The sequence below is a fragment of the Pogoniulus pusillus genome, chromosome 2 (genome assembly GCF_015220805.1).
Source record: "Pogoniulus pusillus isolate bPogPus1 chromosome 2, bPogPus1.pri, whole genome shotgun sequence".
NCBI classification, from domain to species: Eukaryota; Metazoa; Chordata; class Aves; order Piciformes; family Lybiidae; genus Pogoniulus; species Pogoniulus pusillus.
Genome location: NC_087265.1, coordinates 31,924,127 through 31,949,039, shown reverse-complemented (window position 1 = coordinate 31,949,039; position 24,913 = coordinate 31,924,127). Strand labels below are relative to the sequence as shown.

At 43.6% G+C, this 24,913-nt stretch overlaps 1 protein-coding gene and 1 long non-coding RNA gene across 3 annotated transcripts in view; one reads left to right on the top strand and one right to left on the bottom strand.

Annotated features, from left to right (window-relative positions):
- The window catches only part of IQCA1 (IQ motif containing with AAA domain 1), a 119,075-nt gene that overhangs the window by 59,554 nt on the left and 34,608 nt on the right, over positions 1-24,913 (bottom strand). The window contains exons 6-7 of the mRNA XM_064159586.1: positions 10,228-10,312; positions 319-438 (exon numbers count right to left, since the gene is read on the bottom strand). Coding sequence (XP_064015656.1) covers positions 319-438; positions 10,228-10,312 — 205 coding nt within the window. The remainder of the gene's footprint in view (positions 1-318; positions 439-10,227; positions 10,313-24,913) is intronic.
- On the top strand, positions 3,257-18,046 carry LOC135184081 (uncharacterized). 2 transcript variants are annotated; one of them, XR_010305857.1, is made up of 5 exons: positions 3,257-3,391; positions 4,196-4,311; positions 5,869-5,959; positions 14,510-14,704; positions 14,910-18,046. It is a non-coding gene; the product is annotated as an uncharacterized LOC135184081 (long non-coding RNA). The 2 variants fall into 2 exon arrangements; XR_010305856.1 differs by having other exon boundaries at positions 14,510-18,046.

Genomic DNA, 24,913 nt, shown 5'->3' with positions numbered 1-24,913 from the left:
CACTTCCATTTTATGTATTTTATCCCTCCTCTGTCTCTGGCAGTCTGCACCTACCTCAGCTCTTCTCACAGAGCTGACTCATGGCCACGCAAGTGGTTATTTATAAAATGAGAGGCAAACATTCAGTTCCCCAGAAACAGAAAGGTGGTTAAAAGGCTGAGAGGTACTGGCCTCAGACAGTTCCTGTGTCTTCTGAACCCAAGCCTTGGTGGGTGGTTTAGTGTAAACTAATAGCCTTTGCCCACACATGGCTGAACAAACTGGACTTTGGCTCTGTTTTGAGTAGCTGCTCAGTATTTTAGCTCCAGGAAACCTTACTTTATTTCCAGTTTTCTGTGAGGGTTTTTCTTTCATTTTTTCCTTTTTTTCTTCATTTTTCCCTTTTTTAGCCTTTTTCTCCAATTCCATCTTCTTTTTCTCAGCCAGTTCTGTAAGGACCTGAAAGAGATGGAAAGGAATGTGAAGACCTGCACAAATATTTTTCATGTGCAAGGTGTGTTGAGGAGATATGAACCAGTGTGTGTTTCTCCTCCTCCTCCTCCACTTTCAGCTTTCCAATACTGGGGAAACAGGATATCCAATACAATGCTTGGTAGCCCTCTATGAGAGGCTGATCATTAGACAGAAGTCCTTTTAATTTATGCTGAGGGCACCCTCATCTGCAAACTTAAGCATAGGTGCTGACTATCCCAATATATCACCTGAAAGGAGATGATTTCTGTCCCAAAACACGAGAGCTTTTATGGAGCAAGGCCAATTTCTGAAACCACACAGAAGCACAATATCCTAATGGCAGAGAACTTTAAGTTCCCTCTGGACTTGGGTTCAGATTATGAATTTGTCCTAGTGTTTCTAATGCAGATTGACTTTATAGAGATGGATTTTGAGAGATTGCCCTGAGGCGTGTCTAATTTCAATATGTGGCTAAAAACTGGAATTGTTCTAGTGGGTGAGAGAGATTCAATAGAGATATTGTGACAAACTCTGACAGATACATATGAATAACCCAGAGTCTTTATCCCTGCAAGCTGATAAGTGGCTACAGCTACATCAATTTCCATAACTTCAGTTCCTGGCCATTTATGCTTTATTATCTGAAAAAGGCAGAGGGTGAAATTTGCTTTTTTCTACCATTGTCTTTTCATTCTGTTCTCTTGTCCCTGGGAGGAATTCTAAGATCATTTAGTGATGAATGTAAATCAAGAAATCTGTGACCATTGAAGTTTATTAATGGACCATCTATATTGGCAGTACTATGCCAGTTGTAAGGCATGTTTCCTGTTAACAGTGAAACTATTTGCTTTCTAAAGAATGCCTTTAATGCACTGAAGGATTGGTCAGTGGAAGGAGACAATGACAAGAGCTATGCTTTGCAGCCAGTGAAATTTCATTAGTGGATTTCCCCAAGCATTTCAGTATCTCACATTTAATTAAATATGGTAATTTAAACCCCAAGCACCATTCAGTCATATCTGGAGGTGATAAGCAGCGAAGCATTTCATTCCTTGGGATAGATTAACAGATTGACTAGAGTTCAAAATAGGTTTTTAGTGTCCCAGCAGGCCTGTTGTATCCAAAACCAACAGAGCTACTCAAAGTAACCAACAGAGCTACTCAAAGTGTATCCTTTACTGTAGTGCTAGTACCCAGCCAGAAATCCAGCCTCATCACCTCTGCCTTCACCCTGTGCTGTGCCTGCCTGTCAAAGGGTAATCACAACCATTTCCAGCATCTCAGGATACCTGTGAACACACATGTGACAAACAGGCTTTAATTTAAAGTGGTGTTTTTGAGTTCTACTGGTGATACTTAAGTATATCCAGACTCTGATTGAAATTATTTACTTTCATGTTTTTATCTAGATGAAAGATACTGAAGGGGGTTATACAGAGTTTCTGTTCTCATGAACCCACTCTAATGGGACTGAATTGTTGAACTGTCCTTATCCTTCTGTCTTGCCTTCATCTCTGTTTTGTAAAGTAGCAAGAAAAAAAGTTCTACTGTTTACAGAACTGCAGTATAAGCTATGGTGCTAAACCTTGAACTATCCACTCATATGGGGAACGGAAAAGTGGTGCTTGCAGTCAGCATGGAGATGTACAGCAACATAAGAAGCCACGTCTAGAAATACGCACAGCGGCTGCAGGCAGTAATTGCGTGGATCCGAATAACACCTGGATGCTTTGGCAATGTTAATGCGGTCTGAGATGCCGAGTGGCTTTGGTGACATGCTCCAAAGCCATGTAACTGGCAGTACTGTGAGCATGTGGAGCTAGACTTTTCCGAAGTGACTCTCTGCTTCCCAAAAAAGAACGACAGGGCATATCTAATTTTTCATCCTCCACGTCAGCTACACCTTCTCCTCTCTATTATTTTGGTGCAAGCTTTTCAGCTCTGCTCTCACCTCTGCTCTACACAGCTCAGTTATTGCAGAGCACTGGGAGCTGGGGTGAGACTGGCTGTGTATCTAACCTTGAATAGCTTGTACTCTACAGAACAATTTCCCCTCCAGCTACTAGAAGATGCCTGAAGAATCTGATGAAAAAGGAGGAAAGAAAGGGAAGGGGCAGCAAAGGTTAGTTTGAGATACTAAGAAATTTACTCATATTATAATACAGGTTTGTTTTTACCCTTGAAGAATATCTCATAGTGGAAACAAAAGCAGATATCTTCCTAAATTACTTTAGACTTCCCTTTTCTTTGCTGAGTTGCCTTCTTTTGAAATAATTCTGAAAGCACTTGGAAAACACTTAATACTGAGGAAGAGAATGTGCTTTACTAAGAGTAATTTTAGATTCTTGGATTTTTCTAGCCTTGATGTAGGACTCCTATTGTGCTGGTGATGACTCTTCTCCAGTAACATTTTCCTTTTGAGGCCAAAAAGACACTTTCCTCTGAACTGATATCCCACAAAAGACAATTTGACTTCTCTAGTCATACACCAGTCCAAGTGTGTTTCCAAATTCTTGCAGTGTAAATCTCCCTTTTTTGGGAGGGGGAAAGAGGAGCTCTAAACCAGAAAGCAACTGATGAATGGAAGTACCTAATGTTGATTTATATGAGCCAAGCATGTGGAAAACCTCCAGCTACCAGCAGGACTTGCTTATGTTCTCATGTCTTCAGCCACAGAAAGTTTGGTGTCAGCTCACAGAGTTTGATACTTGATGTAAACGTTTTTACTCAAGAATAATCCCTTCGCTCATCTCTTAAAAGATGACCTCACTTGAACTTCTTGCTTTTCAGTGTGGAGAGTGTACATGAATAGCAGGAATATGTATCAGCAGGCCTGATGAATCCAAACCAAACACTGCTACTCCAAGTGCATCCTTTACTGCAGTGCTAGCACCTGGCCAGAATGAGCTTGGGAATTCTGGGTCTTCAGCTCTGGCAGGTAAGATCCAGCCCCAGAGCCTGGCTCAAACACTATTTTGGACAGAAACACTTCATATGCATGTAGCCTAGTATTCCTGGAGAGAAAAGTGTGCTCTCTTTGACTATTAACTCTACTGGAGAAGCTATTTTGAGATCTAAGACAACAAACAAATAAACAATCTAACTTCCAAAAAATAACAAACCTCCCCCACCCCCCAAAAAAACACAACAAACCCAAAAAGTTTCCTCAAGAAAGAAGGCTGTTTGAGATGAGAAGAGATGCCATTCCTATGTCCCTGAATAGCATGCCAAATGCTGGGCCATCCATTTGCATCACTTGCACATAACATGCTTGTGCTATAAATGTGCTTCCCCCCGTCCTGCAACTCTAGCCTGAGGATACTTAATTACAACTCTCTATATAAGCTGATTACTTCTGTGATGTGATATCATTTTGTCTGTTGGGAGAAATCTTTCAGCATGTTAGCACTGGGACTCTGTCCCATCTAGCTAGGTGAGGACTGGCATTTTGGATTTCTGCCAGGGAACCAGCAATAGAACAAGGGGACACAGTCTCAAGTTGTGCCAGGGGAGGTCTAGGCTGGGTGTTAGGAGAAAGTTCTTGCCAGAGAGAGTGATTTGGAATGGGCTGCCCAGGGAGGTGGTGGAGTCATCATCCCTGGAAGTGTTAAAAAAAAAGACTGGATGAGGCACTTAGTGCCATGGTCTACTTGATTGGACAGGGCTGGGCGACAGGTTGGACTGGATGATCTTGGAGATCTCTTCCAACCTGGCTGGTTCTATGATCTGTTCCCTCTTGCAGGCAAACTTGTTTATGTAGCTGTAATAATAGTGTTCTCCAGGTAAGGCATTTCTGAGAGTTGCTCACTTTGAGATGTGTATCTGCAAGCAAAGATTAAACTGTTAAAAACAAGCCTGGTGAGCTGCTTCTTGCAGGAATGAATTAAAAACGCTGGGTGGGATTTCATAGCTTTATGGGATCTGACAAAATCTTACAACCTGATTTAATAGTCATGTGTTTCAGTCTCTGATACATGCTCTAGTCTTTTGCCATCTGGCTGATGTTGCCCAAATGTAGTTTAACTCACCCATTGAATTCATGCACTCTTGTGTTCATTTTCTGGCAAATGCTTACAGTTAGTCTCCATTGAAAGTGGTTATGAAAAAATTTATTAGCTTTTTTTGCAGGTTTGGGTTTTTTGTTTGGTTTTCTTTTAGCTTTCATTCTATGTTATGGAAGGTGAGTGGTAGAGGAGAAAAGGAGGTTTTGGTGCTGTCTGGCTTTAACCATACAATCTAGCCTACTGCTTCAGTCAACAGAGATGATGTTCCTAGGCAGTGGATAGCTGCTGGACTTGGAGCCTGCCTACTGAATTGCTGTTTGGAGGTGAATACATCTGTCTGTTGCGTGGCTTAACAGAGTACCACTTGCATCCCCTGCAAGGTTAATGTCAAATAATCAATATATTTGAGGCTTTAAAGCACCAGCTTTGGCTGATGGCACAAATCCAGCCAGACAATTTTCAGAAGGAGCATCCAGAGTAGTGTAGAACAGAGGAAGTAACAGTGAGCATAACTGTAGGCACCTACTTCTGTTACCGACAATTATGCTTGGTATATTTGATCAGAGGGCTGGAGCAGTCTCCCATGAGGAGAGACTGAGGGAGTTGGGGCTGTTCAGTCTGGAGAGGAGAAGGCTGTGAGGTGATCTTATTGTGGCCTTTCAGTATCTTAAGGGGGCTAGAAGAAACCTGGGAAGGGACTTTCTAGGATGTCAGGTAGTGATACGACTAGGGGGAACGGAACAAAGCTAGAAATGGGTAGATTCAGACTGAACATTAGGAAGAAGTTTTTCACCATGAGAGTGGTGGGACCCTGGAGAGGGTTGCCCAGGGAGGTGGTCAAAGCCCCATCCTTGGAGGTGTTTAAGGCCAGGCTGGATGAGGCTCCAGACAGCCTGATCTAGTGTGAGGTGTCCCTGCCCTTAGCAGGGGGGTCAGAACTAGATGATCCTTGTCATTCCTTCCAACCCTGACTGATTCTATGATTCTATATTTGCTGTCAGGATAAAAATGTACTGCTAAAATAACGGATACCAAAGAAGTACAACTCCACAAGGCCTCTAGAGTCCTCCTCTGACATTTAAAGCTGCTTGTGATATACCCATTTGGTAAAAGTCAGATAGTGTATTTGAGAGTGTTTATGAATATTGCAGTACTTGATTGCATAATAGTATTTTTCTGTCCCTACCTGGGAAATAGGCAGGGATATTAATTAACTGCTAACTGTAACTACTGGGGATCTCTTGCACTGCCATTCACAATGAAACTGATTACTGGGATGCATGGGGTTCTTTAGCTGTTGGTAATAATGAATACTAATTAGCAGCATAGTACTGCACAGAATGCCAAGCGAGGCTCAGGAGCATATGTTTGCACAGCAGCTAACACATACTTTTTCTCACCCCTTTCCTAGCTGCTGCTGGATCAGACACTGCAATTACAGTAATGTGGAAATTACTTTCCTCTCCATGCAGCAAGTGAATGTGCAACTAAAACCTTGATAAGTAAGCAGCTTTTTTTTTCCTGCTAGGTTATTTAATATTGGAAATGAGGGGGAGTTGTGAGAGGGGAACTGTGCCTGCTAAATGGCAGCTCTCTTGGCTTGTTTTCACAGTGATGAGACTTAATGAACTACAGGAAGAGATCATAATTTTGTTGGCAGCAGTATAAGGGCAAAGCTAAAAATCATCACATCCAATGAATATCTTTGGAGCAAAACATAAAAACCCATTAGGGATAGACATCTGGAACAGATGCGGGGAGATTACGCTGATGCATCGGAATCCTAAACTCCTCTCCCAGGCGTGCAAAGAAGAGAAAAGCTTTGCTTTAGTCAAGAGCCAGTGCAAATCTTTCTGACTGAACTACCAAGTATTTTGCACCTGGATCTCTTTGGCAGGTCTTTCTGAAAGGTATTTGCAAAATGTCATGGAAGTAGTTTGCGCAGAAGGCCAGGTACATGACAAAGTCAAGTAAGGTCAGAGTTGTCAAAGGATAAAGAAATATAGATTGGATAATAATGCAGCAATGGTTCGTGAAGTGATTAATTTGTATTTTATTTTCCCCAAAGTGTCTTTACCTAAGTCTTATAAAATGCTCACTTTTTAAATACAGTTCAGCCTTGATTTTTCATGGAGTTTAACTTGGGAGTAACCAACCTATTCTCAGAAGCTAATATGTACAAGAGGTGAAATCTTGTCTCCCCTGAAGTCAAGGACAAAACTCCCATTAACTTCAATGAGGCCAGGATTTCATTTGCTATGTTGCCCAGTAGACCAGTGTGGAACAAAACCACTTGCCTTAGGGATTTTTAATATGCAGCTGACTCAGGTGAACAAAAAAAAAATGTTTTTCTTGTCTGACATTCAGGAAAAATCATGATAACACTGATCTTCTTCTGCCAACTACATTCTGTTAAGGTTAGGAGTTAAGGATCTTCTGTTCAGGGTATCCATTAAGGTTACGTGATGTACATTCTGCTCTTGTGCTGTCTAAAAAGAGAGGAAAAAAACATCCCTGGAAATCTTTGAAAATCAGAAAATTTATAGTGAAAATCAGTTGGGAAAAGAGAAGCAGGTTTGGGTTTTTTTTTTCCCCTTCCAAGTATCATTCTTTTATGCAGAGAAAAAGTTAAAACAATCTCTTCAGACTTCTGGCTTAACTTTTAAAATGCAGGCTGAAATCAGAGGACTGGAAAAGACAGCAAAACAGCTGAAGGTGGGAATTCAAAGCTGGGAATGGGACAGGAAGAATATATTTCTGCAGACTCTATTCAGTTTTGCTCAGTATCATTGCTTGTAACATTTTCTTTGAGCTGTATTTATCTTTGTTAGTAGTGGGTCTCATTAGCATCATGTTGCCTAAAACCTTCTCCAGCAACAAGCCACACTGGCTTGGGTGGCTTCCATGCTGCTTGGAGCAGCCAACAAAGCCTTCTTGACTCTGGCATGTGTTTCTACTTTAGAAGCTGAAAAACTTAACTGATGGGTTTCCTTCAGTCTGAAGGGACTAAACAACAGAGTGGTTTAGATACAGAGACCAATGGGGTTGACCTTAGCACAGTCTGAACTAAAACCAGGAGCATGCCCTGAGCTCACAGAGAGCTGTTTGTAGCAGTTTTACTGGAGTTCTTTGGAAGCAGAGTAACTAACGGTTAGACCACTGTGCTTTGTGCTGAGCTAGTCTGTATTTACAGCCTCTCAAACCACACAGAGGCTGTTAGTATGCCCCAGGCTTTTCCCTGTGACTCCAGGAAGGGCTGAATCTGAAATACTGGCTTACTATACCTGTGTTAAATCATCCAATGTGGGCAGCGGATGAATGGAACAGTCTGTCTCGACAAGAGAGGTCAGCTTTTGGCCATACAGCTCTCCTAGGCCACTAGTAGCCAAAATGCCTGGTTCACTCGGGGGCCAAATCCTGCTCCTGTGTGCAGAGCTTTCTGTTCACAATTCCCCTCCACAGACTCATCACCCTGCTAAGATCATTGTGGTGGGTTGAAATGGCTCTGAGTGGTGACCATTGCCTCCACTGTCTCGGTAACCTTTAATTGCTTGCTTTGTGCAACACCTGGATGATCAGAGAAACCGATTATCAGCTGCTTCTGTTAGACACAGAAGTCAGAGGAGGTATTTAACCGAGAAAAACAACTGATTCCGATACAAGAATACAGAAGGCAAACTAAAATGCTTCCTTTGCTTGAACGTTGAAGCTTGCTTGATGATTGCCTGTAGTAAACCAAGCCTTAGGTCTGCCTGCATAAGAAACTCTGTTTAAACCGCTGACTCCTAGACTGTGCTGATACTGAATGCGAGCACACGGGAACGGGTTTCATAGAATGGCAGAGCAGAATGCTTTGGGTTGCAAGGGATTTTAAACATGATCCAGTCCCAACCCTCTGCCATGGGCCGAGACATCTCCCACTAGAATGGGTTGCTTACAGCCCCATCCAACCTGACCATGAACACTTCCAGGGATGGGGCATCCACACCTTCTCTGGGCAGCTTTTTTCAATGTCTCACCACCTTCTCAGTGAAAATTTCATCTTATATCTAATCTGACCCTACTCACTTTCAGTCTCTGGGGTAGCTTTGGGAGCCTGTTTTACAACCCAAGACTCTTTATACTCTTTGGTATATATTCCTACTACTAGCTAGCACTGGTCTAACTACACAGATTCTACAACAGAGGAGCAACTCTTTTTAGCTGAGTCCTTTTCTTTTAGCTCCTTCAGACACATTATCTGTCAGTAAATTGCATGCCAGAGCACCATCTGCCAGGATTAGGTGGCTGCACATCTGAAAGGGGAACAAAGTTCATACTTGACTTTTGTGGTTTACCCTGGAAGAAAACAATCCATTCATCTGCAGCTAAAAGCTTGTTAACCATAAAATTCCTGAACTACTAGAGGCTCTTGTTTCCAAGAAATTGCTACCCAAATACAATCATAGAATGGTTTGGATGGGAAGGGAATTTAAAGATAATTTAGTTTCAACCTCTTGCCATAGGCAGGGACACCTTCTGCTGGCCCAGGCTGCTCAAGGCAACATCCAACCTGGCTTTGAACACTTCCAGGGCTGCAGCCTCCACAAGTTCTCTGAGCAACCTGTTCCAGTACTTCATCACCCCCATAGTGAAAATTTTCCTCCTAATGTGTAATCTAAGTCCAGCTTCTTTCAGCTTGAAGCAAATACTTCTCATCCTGTCACTACATGCCTTTGTAAAAAGTCCCTCTCCACCTATGCTGAAAACACATATTGTTGACTCATTTTGAACTGCTACTTCTCAACCAGCATCCCCCAGGTCCTTCTCCTCAGACTGTTCTCTATCCATTCTCCACCCAGTCCGTATTTGTGCTTGGGTTTGCCCTGACCCAGGTGCAGGACCTTGCACTTGGCTTTGCTGATCTTCATGAGGCTGGCACCAGTCCACCTCTAGAGCTTGTCCAGGTCTCTCTGGATGGCATCCTTTCACCTCCTATGTGTTGACCACATCAAGCAGCCTGGTGACACTGGTAAAGTTGCTAAGGCTGCACTTGATCCCACTGTCCTTGTCACCAACAAAGATGCTAATCAGCAGTGGTCCTGGTACCCACCCCTGAGGAACACCACTCATCACTTCTCTCTGCTTAGACACTGAATCATTGACCTTTACTCTTTGAGAGTGACCATCAAGCTAATTCCTTACTGACTGGCTGGTCCACCCATCAAATCCATGCCTTTGCAGTTTGGAGACCAGGATGTCACAGGGGACATTGTCAAATATTTTGTATGAGTCCAGGTAGAACACATCAGTTGCTCTCCTGTATTCATCAATGCTGTTGCTCCATCATAGAAGGCCACCAAATTTTTAAGGCAAGTTTTGCCTTCGGTGAAACCATGTTGAGTGCCACCAATCACCTCCGTGTTTTTCACATCCCCTAACAGAGTTTCTGGGAGGATCTGCTGCATTATCTTGCTGGGTACAGAGGTGAGATTGACTGGCCTGTATTTCCCTGGGTCTTCCTTCTTTCTCTTTCTGGAAAACAGGTTATGTCTCCCCTTTTCCAGTCAGAGGAAACTCCACTGGATTACCACAGTTTTTCAAATATGATGGAAGGTGGTTTGGCAATTTCATCCACTGCTTTCCTAAGGACCTGCAGATGGATCCTGTCAGGTCTCATGGATTTGTGCACTGTGTTTTGACATGCTAGACATGTTTGACATTTCAGATATGCTTTGTGGCAGTTCCTTCCCCAATCCCATTAGCCTTTTCACAAGAGGACTGACAGTACCTCCTCTGGAGTTTTTTCCGTAAGAAGAGCCTTTGAACCTCCTGCTTTTTCAGTAGGATAGTCTGGAAACCTTCCTAAGATATGCCTGTGTGAGAAACAAAAGCAGAAAAGGAATTAAAAGTCATCATTTGTCATCTGGCTGACAAAAAGATGTTAGGTATTGGAGAAGCATACCTTCCTTCAACTTCTGTTAAAGAGCAAGGAGCTGGACGTCTGTGGCTTTCTGTCTGGTAAATTCATTAAAACAGTTGCCAATCAGTGCCTCTTGTCCAATGGCCAATAAAGTACTAGAATGTGCTACTTTGAGCCTAGCTAGAATGTTTTGGTGAGAAGAACTAGATTACAGGCTGTGAAAGGAATGCAAGGCTGATGTCTACCTCACTCATAGGCTTGCTGAGATGTTTAAAAACAAAAATCAAAACATAGATAACTCACTTCTGCTGCTGGGGAGCTGGCTGAGCTGCACCTCTGACCTCACCCCTCTCTACTGTTTCTTTGACTAATCCACCTTGCTTCCTACCCCCTGGCTGAACCTCCATTCTTCCTTGGGACTGGGGTAAGGCTGAGAGGGGTAGGGGGAAGGTGAAGGGGTGGTTGGGAGCCCCTCCTGGGGACTCAGGTTTCTGGGAGGGCTGTTGTGTTTCTGTATTACTTCTTACCTTGTATATTTCTGTATATAACTGTATATACTGTAAATATCTGCTTATATGTTGTGCTAAGCTGTAAATATAAGCTTCATCCAATTTCCAGAGCTGTCTGAGTCTAGCCTGGGGGATTTCTAAAGTGTGTGTGTGGGAACACCCAAACCATCACACCTCTTATTTTGGCACCCAACGTGGGGCTGAAACCCATGACCCTGGGATTAAGAGTCCCATCCTCTACCAACTGAGTTAGGAAGCAAAGTGGATTAATTAAAGAAACAGAGGGTGAGGTTATAAAGATATGCAGCTTGGAGCTTCCCAGCAGAAGTGCCTTTATGTTTTGATGATTCTTCTTATACCTCTCAGCAAGCCTATGAGTGAAGCAGACATCACCATTGTTTTCCTTTCACAGCCTGTAATCTAGTTCTTCTCACCAAAACATTCTCATTAGCTTCAAACTAGTACAAGAAAGCTCTTAAGGAATTCCATAGGATTGTACATCACTTTGCTTAAAGTGCTAAGATTCGTAGCTCTGATCTGCACTTTCAGTGTCCAACTTTTTTTAAAAGTATTTAAATTAGGATTTGATTGACAAATTCCAGGTTTTATTTCCACAGGAGGATCTCCAGTGTCAAAATTCTCCAAGGCACTTGCACAATTAAGTGGTGATGGAAGCTGATGAGGGGGCAATAAATGATGTCGTGGTAAACTGGAAGCTGGCCAATGTGATGCCCATCCATGGGGACACAGTCTCTAGTTGTGCCAGGGGAGGTCTAGGCTGGACGTTAGGAGGAAGTTCTTGACAGAGAGAGTGACTGGCATTGGAATGGGCTGCCCAGGGAGATGGTGGAGTCACCGTCCCTGGAGGTGTTCAAGCAAAGACTGGATGAGGCACTTAGTGTCATGGTCTGGTTGATTGGACAGGACTGGGTAACAGGCTGGACTGGATGATCCTGACGGTCTCTTTCAATCTGGTTGACTCTATGAAATTTCCATGGATGACATGGGCAACAGAGGGTGCTTCTAGGCCCTTCAGAAAGAGATCAAGAGATATAAATAATAACTACAGGCCAGAGGCCACTTAAATTGATAAGACTCTTTAACTGTCCCCCACAGCAAACTGCTGGCTAAGCTGTCAGCCTGCGGCTTAGATGGCAACACTCTGTGCTGGGTTAGGAACTGGCTGGAGGGCAGGACCCAGAGAGTGGTGGTGAATGGTGCCACATCCAGCTGGCAGCTGTCACTAGTGGTGTCCCTCAGGGATCAGTGCTGGGCCCCATCCTCTTTAACATCTTCATCTGGATGAGGGCATCAAGTCAGTCATCAGCAAGTTTGCAGATGACTCCAAGCTGGGGGCAGATGTGGCTCGGTTGGAGGGCAGAAGGGCTCTGCAGCAGGACCTTGACTGCCTGGACAGATGGGCAGAGTCCAATGGGATGGCATTCAATAGCTCCAAGTGCAGGGTGCTGCACTTTGGCCACAACAACCCCATGCAGAGATACAGGCTGGGGTTGGAGTGGCTGGAGAGCAGCCAGACAGAGAGGGATCTGGGGGTGCTGATTGATACCCACCTGAACATGAGCCAGCAGTGTGCCCAGGTGGCCAAGAGAGCCAGTGGCATCCTGGCCTGCATCAGGAATAGTGTGGTCAGCAGAAGCAGGGAGGTCATTCTGCCCCTGTACTCTGCACTGCTTAGACCTCACCTTGAGTACTGTGTTCAGTTCTGGGCCCCCCAGTTTAGGAGGGACATTGAGATGCTTGAGCATGTCCAGAGAAGGGCGACGAGGCTGGGGAGAGGCCTTGAGCACAGCCCTATGAGGAGAGGCTGAGGGAGCTGGGATTGGTTAGCCTGGAGAAGAGGAGGCTCAGGGGTGACCTTATTGCTGTCTACAACTACCTGAGGGGTGGTTGTAGCCAGGAGGAGGTTGCTCTCTTCTCTCAGGTGGCCAGCACCAGAACGAGAGGACACAGCCTCAGGCTGCGCCAGGGGAAATTTAGGCTGGAGGTGAGGAGAAAGTTCTTCACTGAGAGAGTCATTGGGCACTGGAATGGGCTGCCCGGGGAGGTGGTGGAGTCGCCGTCCCTGGGGCTGTTCAAGGCAGGATTGGACGTGGCACTTGGTGCCATGGTCTAGCCTTGAGCTCTGTGGTGAAGGGTTGGACTTGGTGATCTGTGAGGTCTCTTCCAAGCTTGGTGATACTGTGATACTGTGTGATACTGTAACTTCTTTCACTTTTGTAGCATTTTGGAATATGTCAGCAAGATATTTTTGTTTTGGTTTGATGTGTGGTGTTTTTTTTTTTTTTTTTTTTTTTTTTTTTTTTTTTTTTTTTTTTTTTTTTTTGGTAATATCAGGAAAATGTTCAGTTCCAAAGACAATTCTGACACTTCAGAGAAATCCTTGTGATGCTTCCAAATAGAATGGTAATGTTTCCTCTGAATGAAATGAAATTTCCCTTGAGAAGAAAACAGCTCAGAAAGGTCAATGTGATTCATAAAAATGACTTTCATTTTGTCTAAAACAACTGGTACCTTCAGGGAATTTCCTAGTCTACTGTTAAGCAGTAGTCTCAGCTTTAACTGAGATCCTTGGAACAGAGCATCTGTTATGTTTCTATAGCACCACGTGTAGGGTTTGGATCCCTAGCTAGTATTAATGTAATACCAATTATGGAAGAATAAACAAACGCTCCTCTGTGATTGTAAGCTCTGATGTGCATGTTCAACAATTACACAAGCAGATGCAAAACTTTGGTCATTGCATTCCCAGAAACCAGTCTGTATGAACAAAGAGGTGTCATTGTTAGTAGGTGTTATTTGTCTATTCATTTCTTATTTTCAAATCTAATAAGAATGGGATTTTACCCTCAAAGGGCTGCATAATCTACTTCATTTCATGTTAGATCCCCTCTCTCTCCCCTCTCTCTCCCCTCTCTCTCCCCTCTCTCTCCCCTCTCTCTCCCCTCTCTCTCCCCTCTCTCTCCCCTCTCTCTCCCCTCTCTCTCCCCTCTCTCTCCCCTCTCTCTCCCCTCTCCCTCCCCTCTCTCTCCCCTCTCTCTCCCCTCTCTCTCCCCTCTCTCTCCCCTCTCTCTCCCCTCTCTCTCCCCTCTCTCTCCCCTCTCTCTCCCCTCTCTCTCCCCTCTCTCTCCCCTCTCTCTCCCCTCTCTCTCCCCTCTCTCTCCCCTCTCTCTCCCCTCTCTCTCCCCTCTCTCTCCCCTCTCTCTGCCCTCTCTCTGCCCTCTCTCTGCCCTCTCTCTGCCCTCTCTCTGCCCTCTCCCTGCCCCAGAAATTGCTCCATTTATACATTAAATGCAGTCTTGCTTTAAATGATGCTACAAGCCTAGCTTATGGTAACAAATCTCTCAAAATCTGATATTCAGGTTGTTGTTGCTTTACTTGTGTCAGCTGGGAGGAAGAAAAGGCAATAGGCATCCTGGGTGAAGGGTCAGTTGGGAGTGAACTGCCTGCTGAATCTGGTGTCACTGCCAGCTTTCAATATTTATTAATGCTATGTCTGCTATCTGTAGAGGGAAATATTTACCCTTTAGGTGTGTATACGAATGCTGTAAATATTCTATCAAATTCAGAAGTTTGAAGTTTGTTTATAACCTGTATTTTTTGTGTGATTATTTTGCTTGCAGCTGGTGCAGCTGTTTGGGATGCCATGGCTGATCTCAGCTTTTTGCAGCAGCTAAAGCAAGTGCACATGGTGACAAATAACTTGAGGTGAGAAGGCAATGCTAATCTTCTCACACAAGTGGAAGAAAAAGTGTCAGCCATTTACTAACCAACCAGCGGCCTGAGGACTGCACCTTTGGTTGAGGGCACTGCAGAATGTAAGTTCCCATGGTCATCAGTGACCCTGAGAGCAGACAGCTACCATATATTTCAGTTGTGCTAATTTTTCAGGGACATCTGTTTTTTTCTTTCTGGGCTTCATCCTTTCCTGTGTACTGTTACTTAGCATATCAATTGCTGACTAATGGTCAGAGAGCAGTATTCTTAAGTCTCATTTCCCTAACTGACCTCTTTCTCTTCTAGGTTTAAATAACTACAACTTCAATCTTGTAGTGCCTGGAAAGCATGCACATGCATGACCCTTATAGACAAATTCATCCCTTTGTGAAACCCTTTGAGTTCAGAGGTTAAATCAGGGATTTATTTGGCCTGTAAATCTGCACAGAAAAATGCTGTCATTGATCATCCTGGTCAAAAGTCCATTTTAAATGTAATGAATCTCAATTTTCCTTCTCCGTTCGCTTTTTTGGCAGTATTCTACCACAGCCATAACAATGGATTGCCTCATGCATTTCTCATAAGATGCTAATTTGGATTTAACTGAATCTAACCTATTTTGTAGAAGCTTGTTGTACAGTTGTTGATAGTGTGCTGAAACACGAGGAGAAAATGATCAGCTAGCATACATTCTATGATCAGCCAAGAATACTTATTAACTCTATCAGATAAGCTGTGGAGCATCTGTTTCTCAGGAGGGTCCCACCAGGCATGTCTCACACTGAACAGGGAATAACTCTTGAATTAGGAGAATCTCCTGCACACACAGAATGATTCTGAGCTTGCTTTATAGTAAGAATAGTTCAGATGATTTTAAACTGCTCTTGCCTTTTGGAACTTCCTAGAAACTATGAAGTATTCATTATTAGACCCAGTTCTAAGACAATAATACTGCAAGAAAATGAATCCAGATGATGTAATAACTTGCTTCAAATGTGAGTCTAACATGCAGGTTTGTTTTGCTGAAGGCATAGAAGAGAGTTTTACGGTGGCAATCTTTGGTTCCACCTAAAGATACAACCATGCTGTAAACCATGAATTACAGAAGGTGGAGCTGCAGAGGTTCCCATAGTCAGCAGCCAGCCTGAACACTGAAGTGAGGAGTAGGTAGATAACACCTGCCCCTGCGTTGTTCATTGACTTCAAAGGCTGAGTTGAGCTACAGTCCCTGTTACAGCTTTAACCCACTGGAGATCACTGACTGTGGATTTCAGACAGGTATTTATTTAGATTGCACCCATGGTTGAGTGAAAAAAGGAAACCACTTGGTCTGCATTTCCTCTAACCTGCCCAGTGTTTATTTTCAGTATTCATACTACTTTGACAATTTTTCTTTGCATGTTAGTTACTGTAGGTAGCTGACAAATTACCCCCACAATTCACACAGCCTGATGTTTCCTCTGCATGTCGCTGAGATGGGAGCACTATGTAAAAAGTAAACTGTTAGCTGGGAAAGTCTGAGAGTCTTGATGCATGTCGATGGGGAGAGGAGAATGTAAAAAGCTTAAGCTCTTGATAAGAAGCATGTTGGAGTGCATAATATGTTAGAGAGACATGGTACATGTCAGAAACACCTGGATCTGAGGCAAGTCAAAACTCAGTGAATCTGTTACTTATTATTGTCTCGATGATTGCAGAGGAAAAGGAACAGCCCAAACAGTTGTGCCTTTTTCCCGTATCTCATAAAGTGTGCAAACACCAGAACTAGAAGAAGCAACTCCTATTTTCAACACTATTGCTTCAGTGGGAGTGCTAATAACATGTTATGAACTACAAGCGAAAGCAGAAGCGAATTCCATCTGATTTCATATGGAGGATGCAGCTCTAGTAAAACTGCTTGCCCAAAAGAATAAATGGACTTTGTAAAAATATGACTGCTTCATAGAACTGCCCTTGGCAGCTGCACAGAAGCAAATAAGGTGAGATAGAGCAGTAGGTCCAGGAATAAATCTGCACCTTGTGAGGCAAGGTTCAACAGCAGCCTAGTGAAGCCCTTGCAGCTTAAGGACCCCAAAGCCTGCTGCTTCCTGCTCTGCAGGCAAGGAGTTGGGCATGGCTTTTGCGGGAGACCTGTTTCCTGTTGTGTATTCACAAGCCACCAAACAAAAACTTGTGTTTGGGAGCTTTGCTTGCACTGCTGCAAACCGATGTGTGCCAGAGTTCACAGCAGAGAAAATATCTTTCTTTGGGTCAGAGCCGCCACTTTAACAGAACTACTAAATGTTTCTGTGCTGCAGAGGACATTGCTGAAGAAGGGACCTTTAGAAACTGTGGGATGTGAGAAATCCATTACTTTTCTGGGAAGAAGTGCAATCCTGTCAAGGGGAGCATAGTAGGAGTTTGGTAAACAGCTTTACAGAAAAGCCATCGAACCGGAATGAATGAGAGTCCTAAATCTGAATCAGACCAGCTCAACCGGAAGGGTAAGGGGATGGACAAAGATGGAGGAGTGAAAAGAGATGATCTTCCCCTCCCAGTTCAGAAAGAAAAAGATCTGGTGAGATTTTTCAGCTGCTCTCAAGTAACTTTCTGCTCTTTGGTTCGCTGTTACTGTTCTCCTGATTTCCAGACCTACTCTTCTTACAATAACTTAGATCTGTCAATAGTAATGGAGAAACAATGATCTTTTATGGTCTGCATTGCAAGCCCTTTTGTTTCACATTGTGTAACATAAAGTTCTGACTTTCCTGGGCTCGATTTTTGTTTTAGTGCACAATCCACATCAATGTCCAAATTGTAACTAGGTAGGAATGGTTCTTTAATGCCTCCAAATCACCACCAGAGTTAGTATGAGTCAGTGTGATGGGCAGTCTGCTTAGCTCTGAGTGCTATGACACCTTAACTGCCATCACTATAATCTATTCCTCATCTGGGAGATAACACAAGCCCTGTGTAGGGTCATCTGCTGCTTCCTCTCTTCCTTGTTTCAGGAAGATCAGTGTTTTAAATTTCTTTTTAAAGTGTTTTCTCTCTATTCCATGTTTCTCTGGGATGGTTATAGTTAAGGCTAAATATGGCTGTTGATTTATGAGAGCACACCATTGATTTAAACATTTTTGCCAGTAATAGACTCAACAAGTTACTACCTACTCTGTTCTCTGGCATGATTTTACATGTGTTATTCTTCCTTCTTGGCCATAGCTTCTCTAGCTAATTGCATAAAAGGCCTTGTCAAGAAAAATAAAACATTGTTCTTTGGAGGAAAAAGCACATTTAACTCTTTTCAAGGTAAGAAAGGATGTGGGCTGTGTGCAGAAGAAAAAGCATGAATGCTGACTGTACAGTCTAGGCAGAGGGACAGCAGAGTGTTCTGTGCAGAAAAGGAACAGAACCAAAGGGCGAGGGGGACCCTCTAAAGAAATAAATGCCTCATTGTGTTGTAATTCTTTCTTACTTCTGTAATCTCACTTCAGGTTCTCTCAAACTACTTTAATAGCAGTGTTGGTTTATTTTAGGTGCCTTTGCTGCAGCATTTTCTTTCCTTTTCTGTGTGCTTTCACTAGCTCTTTGAAAATCGCTTCCAGAAAAAATAAGCCATGCAAATAGAGAATTACTTATTAAGCAAGATTAACTTCCACAGGCTTCTTATCTTTAATGGGTTTGGACACAGACATGTTACAACTTATGTTTTATCTCAGGTCCTGATCCTCCAAGTGTTTGCTTGTATGTGTGATTGTTATGCATGGAAGTAATTCAGAGGAGTGACTTGCAGGGAGCAGTGCTTGGAGGATTGGAAACTTTATTGTTCTGGATAAATATGGAGCTTTAAAAATCGAAGATCAAGTGTCCTGAGGCCAACATTGTGCAAGAAGAAACATTCCCATAGAGGAATGAGTGCAAAAGGTTTGTGGGGAAAGGTGATATCCTTTCTTGTAGTCCCTACCATAATTAGAAACAATAGATAGTCTTTTGGGTACTCAACGTCTGCCTTAGATCTGAAATGGTAGAAGCGAGCTTCAAAGCCAAATAATAGTTGGGAACAGTTGTTGGAGGGGACAGACCTGAATGTGGTAATTCTCTCTGAAAGCTTTTTTACATGTAATATTATTGGCCAGGAAAGGTAGAACTTTGGCTGACCCAGGGCAGTCATTCCTAAGCTTCTTGAGTTCTTGCAGAAAAATAAGTTTATCACAAAGCAGAACAGACTATTTTACCTTTTCACAGATCCTCCTGGCCTTTTAACAATAGAAGTAGGTAGTTAGTGTACTGGAAGAAAGGGAATCTCTGTTCCCCTTCAGACAGACTTGGGCATGGGCTTTCTCTGCCAGGACACCTGGTTATCTTGCCTCCCACTGTAAACCATAGAGGAAACAGAGGGAAAAGGATGTTTTGGCCTACTGTCATATCAAAATTCTGCCAAATTATTCCTCGTTTAAAGTGGCACCAGACTTTTCTCCTTGAAATGAATCGGGCAAACAGAAAGGTAGCACTGTACATTTCTGCTACGTTTTCTGCATGAAAATAGAAGGCAATATGGACACGAATAATGCAAAGGAGAAACAAAATGATTCATCTTACAGTTCCAATACTACCTTAATTCTCTCCCCCCCCCCCCCCACCCCACCCCCCCCCCCCCCCCCCCCAGTAATAGAAAGGAGAAATCAGAACAAAAAATTTGCAATGTCAACACTCGGAAGATGTTTTGGTGCTCTGACTTCCATGTTCCTCCCTACCCTAAAAAAATATTGCCAGAAATTTCTCAGAACTCAAACCTGAATTAACTTGGGATTGTGAGCAATTGCATCCTGACCTATGTAACTGAACTCCTTTGCAAGAGCTAATAACATCCAAGCCATACTGAAAGCTTAGACAAACCTTGAGAACAAAAGTGTTAAATTTACCCACTATGGCACAGAAATGGAACTGTGATTAATGTGACTGGAAAACAGATTCCAGTTTTCCATAACAAATATGGTTATTTAGGGTGCTTTTGCCTTGACTCCTGCAAAGCAGAACAGTCTTGGGCAGAGCTGCTGGTAAGCTTGGTGTGAGGCTCTCTGCTTTACAGAATCACAGAACTTTCAAGGTCGGAAGGAACCTCCAGAGATTGAGTCAACCTCCCTGCCAAGGCAGGATCACCCAGGGTAGTTTGCACAGGAGTGCATCCAGGTGGGTTTTGAAAGTCTCTAGAGAAGGAGACTCCACAACCTCACTGGGCAGCCTGTTCCAGGGCTCTGTCACCCTCACTGTAAGGAAGTTTCTCCTCATGTTGAGGTGAAACCTTCCATGTTCCAGTTGGCAGCCGTTGCTCCTTGTCTTATTGCTTCTGACTGCCAAAAAGAGATTGGCCTCATCCACTTGACATTCACTGCTCATATATTTGCACACATGGATAAGAACTCTTCTCAGTCTTCTCTTCTCCAGTCTAAACAGCCCCAGATTTCTCAGTCTCTTTGTTGGGAAGATGCCCAATTCCTCCAGTCATCCTTGTGTCTCTCTACTGGACTTTTTCCAGTGGGTCTGTTTCTCTTGAACCTGGGGAGCTCAAAACTGGACACAGTACTCCTGGTGTGGTCTCACCAGGGCAGAGTAGAGGGACAAAAGAACCTCCCTAGACCTGTTGGACAGACTTTTCCTGATGCATCCCAAGATGCCATTGGCTCTCTTGGTCACAAGAGCACATTGCTGTCCCGTGGATAACCTGTTGTCCACCAGGAGTCCAATGTCTTTTTCCACAGAACTGCTTTCCAGTGGGGCAGCCCCCAAACTGTAGTGGTGTCTGTTGTTATTCCTCCCCAGATGGAGTGAAAGCATGTCCTAGTTGGACTCAAAGGCACCTGGATGTCCCATCCCTGTCCTTGGAGGCCTGAGTGAACCAGTAATCCTGACTTTGAGCTTTTCTAAAAGCTACAGAACAGATGCTGATATCCAGCACCACTCCCACATTTTGTTTTCTAGGTCCACAATTCTTCTAATGCTAAGTCTTTTGGACTTGCTCATCATCCTATGATTACTGGAGCTGTGAAGCAGGCCATCTTCCTTGAGGGACTGTCTCAAAAGCTGAAGGGCTGCTCCCCCTTTTTCACAGTCAGACTGTCTGCAGGCTTATTTCCAGCATCAGCTTCCTGTTGACTGTCTACAGCCTTTCAAGGAATTCGATCCTGTCAACCCAGCTGTAAGGAGAATGGCTTGAGCCACTTCCTGCAGAGGAAGAACTCCTCAGAGGGCCCAACACTGAGGCTGGGGGACTTGGCTGGTGGAGTAATGAGTACTTTGGAGCGTGTAAGTCTTGTAAAACTCTCATCTGGTTAGATTTTCTTATCTTTCCATGCTCCTTAGAGCAAGGTCAAGAATACAGAAGCTGGCTCATAGAACTGCCAGGTCAAATTCCCCTTGAGTTTACTGAATTCTTTACCTTTGGTCAGCTTATCCTGCCTTCACAGAATGCCGAATTCTGACTCAAATTGGCAATAGTTCCTGTGCTTAGCATTCAGCTTAGGAGACTGAAACAATTATGGCCAGTTTTAAGCAAGATTACTTTAACTCAGACTAGAAGTTTTGCAAGAAAGAGCTTTCCTGCAGAGTCAGCCAGAGGGAATCAACAGTATTTTATTAACAGAATATGAATTCTGTAAAGAAGAAAATAAAGCATGTGATTTTTGTAGCAAGGCCAGCCAAGAGAAATAACTTGCCCTCCAACATCACAACTTTCCTTGGGATTTGGAATGAAATGACTATAGGGAGCATTTTGTCTTATAGAGTTTGTTTATGAGAAATTCGAGCAATCTCTTTTGCTTCTCAGAACTCAAGGTGTTAGTGAAGCAAAATGCATCTCTGTGGATGAGAAAGAAGGCTGTAAACCAGGCATGGCTGCTTCAAATTCTTTTGCCATGGGCTGTCACCTACACCTGAAGACAACACTTTGTGCAGAGTTGAGGAATGCTGCCCTGGACAGGTCACCCACCTGGAGAAGTGCCACTTGCACCCAAGATCTGCATCAGCTCTCTTAGGACTTTGCCCTCCTCCTTGTTCTGATACGGTTTCACATATGCTGTATTTCTTCTGCCACCACCTGACTGTGAAAGGTACTTGAAGTATTTCAAGGATATTACTGGTATTAGCTGATCAAAGACTCTCTGAAATGACTACGCTCTCCCTACACCTATTGCTCACGTGCTGGATGGATAGTTGTGTGCATGCATAATAAATTTAAGGCTCTTCAGGCACGTCAAATTCTCTGCGTGTGCTATGCAGAACATACATCCTTTGCATCTGTCTGGAAACTTGTGGGCTGCCAGTCTGAGAATGGACAGAAAAGCTGTGTCTTCTGATCTACCCTGATTTAAATACTGGAATTGATATAGCATGCAAGTGTAACACGAGGCTTTTTGTGTCAGTGGTTAAGACAACCTAGCCTATCTGATGCAAAGTAGGTAAAACAATGTGAAATTTATCTGTGCTGTAACTGTTTGCATCCCTTCACAGTGTGATGAAGATGGGTAAATCTGAGATATCATCAGAGGTGGTGGCATCAGAAAGGTTTCACTAACAAGATCTCTCAGCCTGCCTGATTTCTTACAGTATCAGTGCAAAAATACAGTCCAGTGTGGCGTGATTCTAACATCCCTGGATTAAAACGGATCTGCGTGTGCATGGTGTCATCTTCAGTCACTATATCATGGCTGTCGCGTTCATGGATCACTGTGCCTCTGACCTGCTGCCTGCCCATGATTTGACTTTAAACGTTTGTAAAGGACAATGTGTAATCAGCATCTGTCAGGCATCACATTACTGCCGGGGAGAGTGGCTTGCTACTTCATTTAAGATGGATACTACGGTGCTGCGTAAATGGCACTACTCCTAGCTAGGACTGTGGTTCCTTGAGAGGCATTTGTGATGCAGAAGAAAAAACTTTAGTGGGGACTAGGGAGCTGAAAATGGCACACAACACGTTCCTAGGTTTTAAAGGCAGCAACCAAATAGACTGCCTACTTTCACTGCTGCTAACATTCTTGCCCCTTTCAAGAGATCTGGTTCTCTATGGTTTGCATGAGTGTTTAAATGAACTATTTAGCGATGAATCTAAGGCAATTTCATGCATATAAAAGCAGTCACAGTGCTTGATTTTTCCAATGTTCATCCCAACTGGCTTGTGTAGCTTATTTGAATAAATCACAATCAGGTGTACAGAGTGTAAAACCAGGAAAAGACCTGAGACTGGTATTGAAGAATCTTGCAGAGACTCTGTATATAATGTTTACAGACTCCCGCTTAATGCTAATAACCAAATAGCTCAATAGGAAGAAAAATAATTTAGAATCTCTGGTTTGGCAACTTAAAGTGTTAGAAAAGACAAGGAGAAACATTCTGGATGAGCTAGTGGCAGTCTGGTATTAAGAGCATTCATTTATCAACTGTGTTAACTGAAAACCCAGTCATCTCTGCAATCCAAGAGACACACTGTGATGCCTTGAGATGTGACGTTTGTCAACCCTCTCCTTTTAGTTTCATGAAAGAAAATATGGAGTGCTGTATTCCCATACCTGTTAGGTGTATTTCTGGTGTATCATCTATAGTCTCCTTAAAGTGGGTCGAAATGTGGATGACCTTATCCGTTTTGTGAGACTCTGGTATTGCCTCTCTAAATCACAGAGTTTTTCTGCCTGTGCTACTCTCACAGTGGGGTGTTGTCACTTACAAGCAGAAATTGGAGGTTTTTAGAATTACTGTTCATTTACATGACGGTTTCATGTGCTTTTTAAACATCTCTTTGGTTCACAGAACCAGTGCTGCAGAGAGTTGCTGGCAATGTGGCAGAAGAGGCAGACACCTGGCCGGAGACTCAGGGACAGGCATGGAAATGTCCTCTGGGAGCTGGACCTGCAGCCCCTTCTTGTCAAAAACAAAGTGCTCAAGCACCACTTATTTCCTTTTGCCAAAGTGGCATAGCAAGTAAGGTGGTGTGGGAAGTGCCATTTGAGAGTTGAGACTTGTAGGGCAGGTTTACTCACTTACTAAATCTTAGGGCTCTTTTGTACTTTTTTGTGTATTGGAGACCTTAATGTATTGCTTCACAGGCCTACGCTGAGGATCAGTTATCTGGAATGGCCTTATTATAGGATAGCAGAGCTCCCCCGGGCAAAGAATGCAAAGATTAGGTTTGGACAGGAATGAAATACAGGCACATATGTGGGAGAGGCAACAATCAACTGCTCCCACCTTCGCTCCCACAGGTTCCCAGGCCTCCCACAATTGCAAACCTTGCAATAAATAAAGAATAAACCATGCATTATACATGATTTCCCAGAAGAGGATGAAGGTGAAATGATATTTTGGGCATAGCATTACCCCCTCTGCAGCAGCCAGGAGAGCTGAGCCAATGATGGGAAGCACATGTAAGCAATACGAACGATGGCAAAGCTCCGGTGCTGGAATTTACTCCCTTGGAGCAATTATATTTTGACTTGGAATACTTTGAGGACTCCTGCAGCTACACAAACTGCAGCCTTTAACTTATAGCCATGCATTAGCACAGTGTCTTCAAAATTGTTTGCTGGATTAGATGTTTTCCAGAAAAATCTGCAGGAAAGAGCCAGGCTCCCTATGTGATGTGGAATACAAAATGGGAGTAAACTTCCTTTCTAAGCTACCATGGGATTACTGAGTCAGTAAGATGCTGTAAGAGGGGAGTGTTTGAACAGCCTTTAGTTAAGGGTGATGGAGCTGCCTGGTATTACATCAGTATGGCGACGAGGCTGGTGAGAGGCCTCGAGCACAAGCCCTACGAGGAGAGGCTGAGGGAGCTGGGATTGTTTAGCCTGGAGAAGAGGAGGCTCAGGGGTGACCTTATTGCTGTCTACAACTACCTGAAGGGTGGTTGTGGCCAGGAGGAGGTTGCTCTCTTCTCTCAGGTGGCCAGCACCAGAACGAGAAGACACAGCCTCAGGCTGCGCAAGGGGAGATTTAGGCTTGAGGTGAGGAGAAAGTTCTTCACTGAGAGAGTCATTGGACACTGGAATGGGCTGCCCGGGGAGGTGGTGGAGTCGCCGTCCCTGGGGCTGTTCAAGGCAGGATTGGACATGGCACTTGGTGCCATGGTCTAGCCTTGAGCTCTGTGGTAAAGGGTTGGACTTGATGATCTGTGAGGTCTCTTCCAACCCTGATAATACTGTGATATCCTGGTAAATACTGATCCAATTCTATGCTATATAAAAAATACTATATTTGGTATGGTATATTACTGAATGGAACTGTGTTGGTAAAGTTATTTTGTACAAGCAGAGCTTCAGGGGAGCTAGCAACCCTCTTAT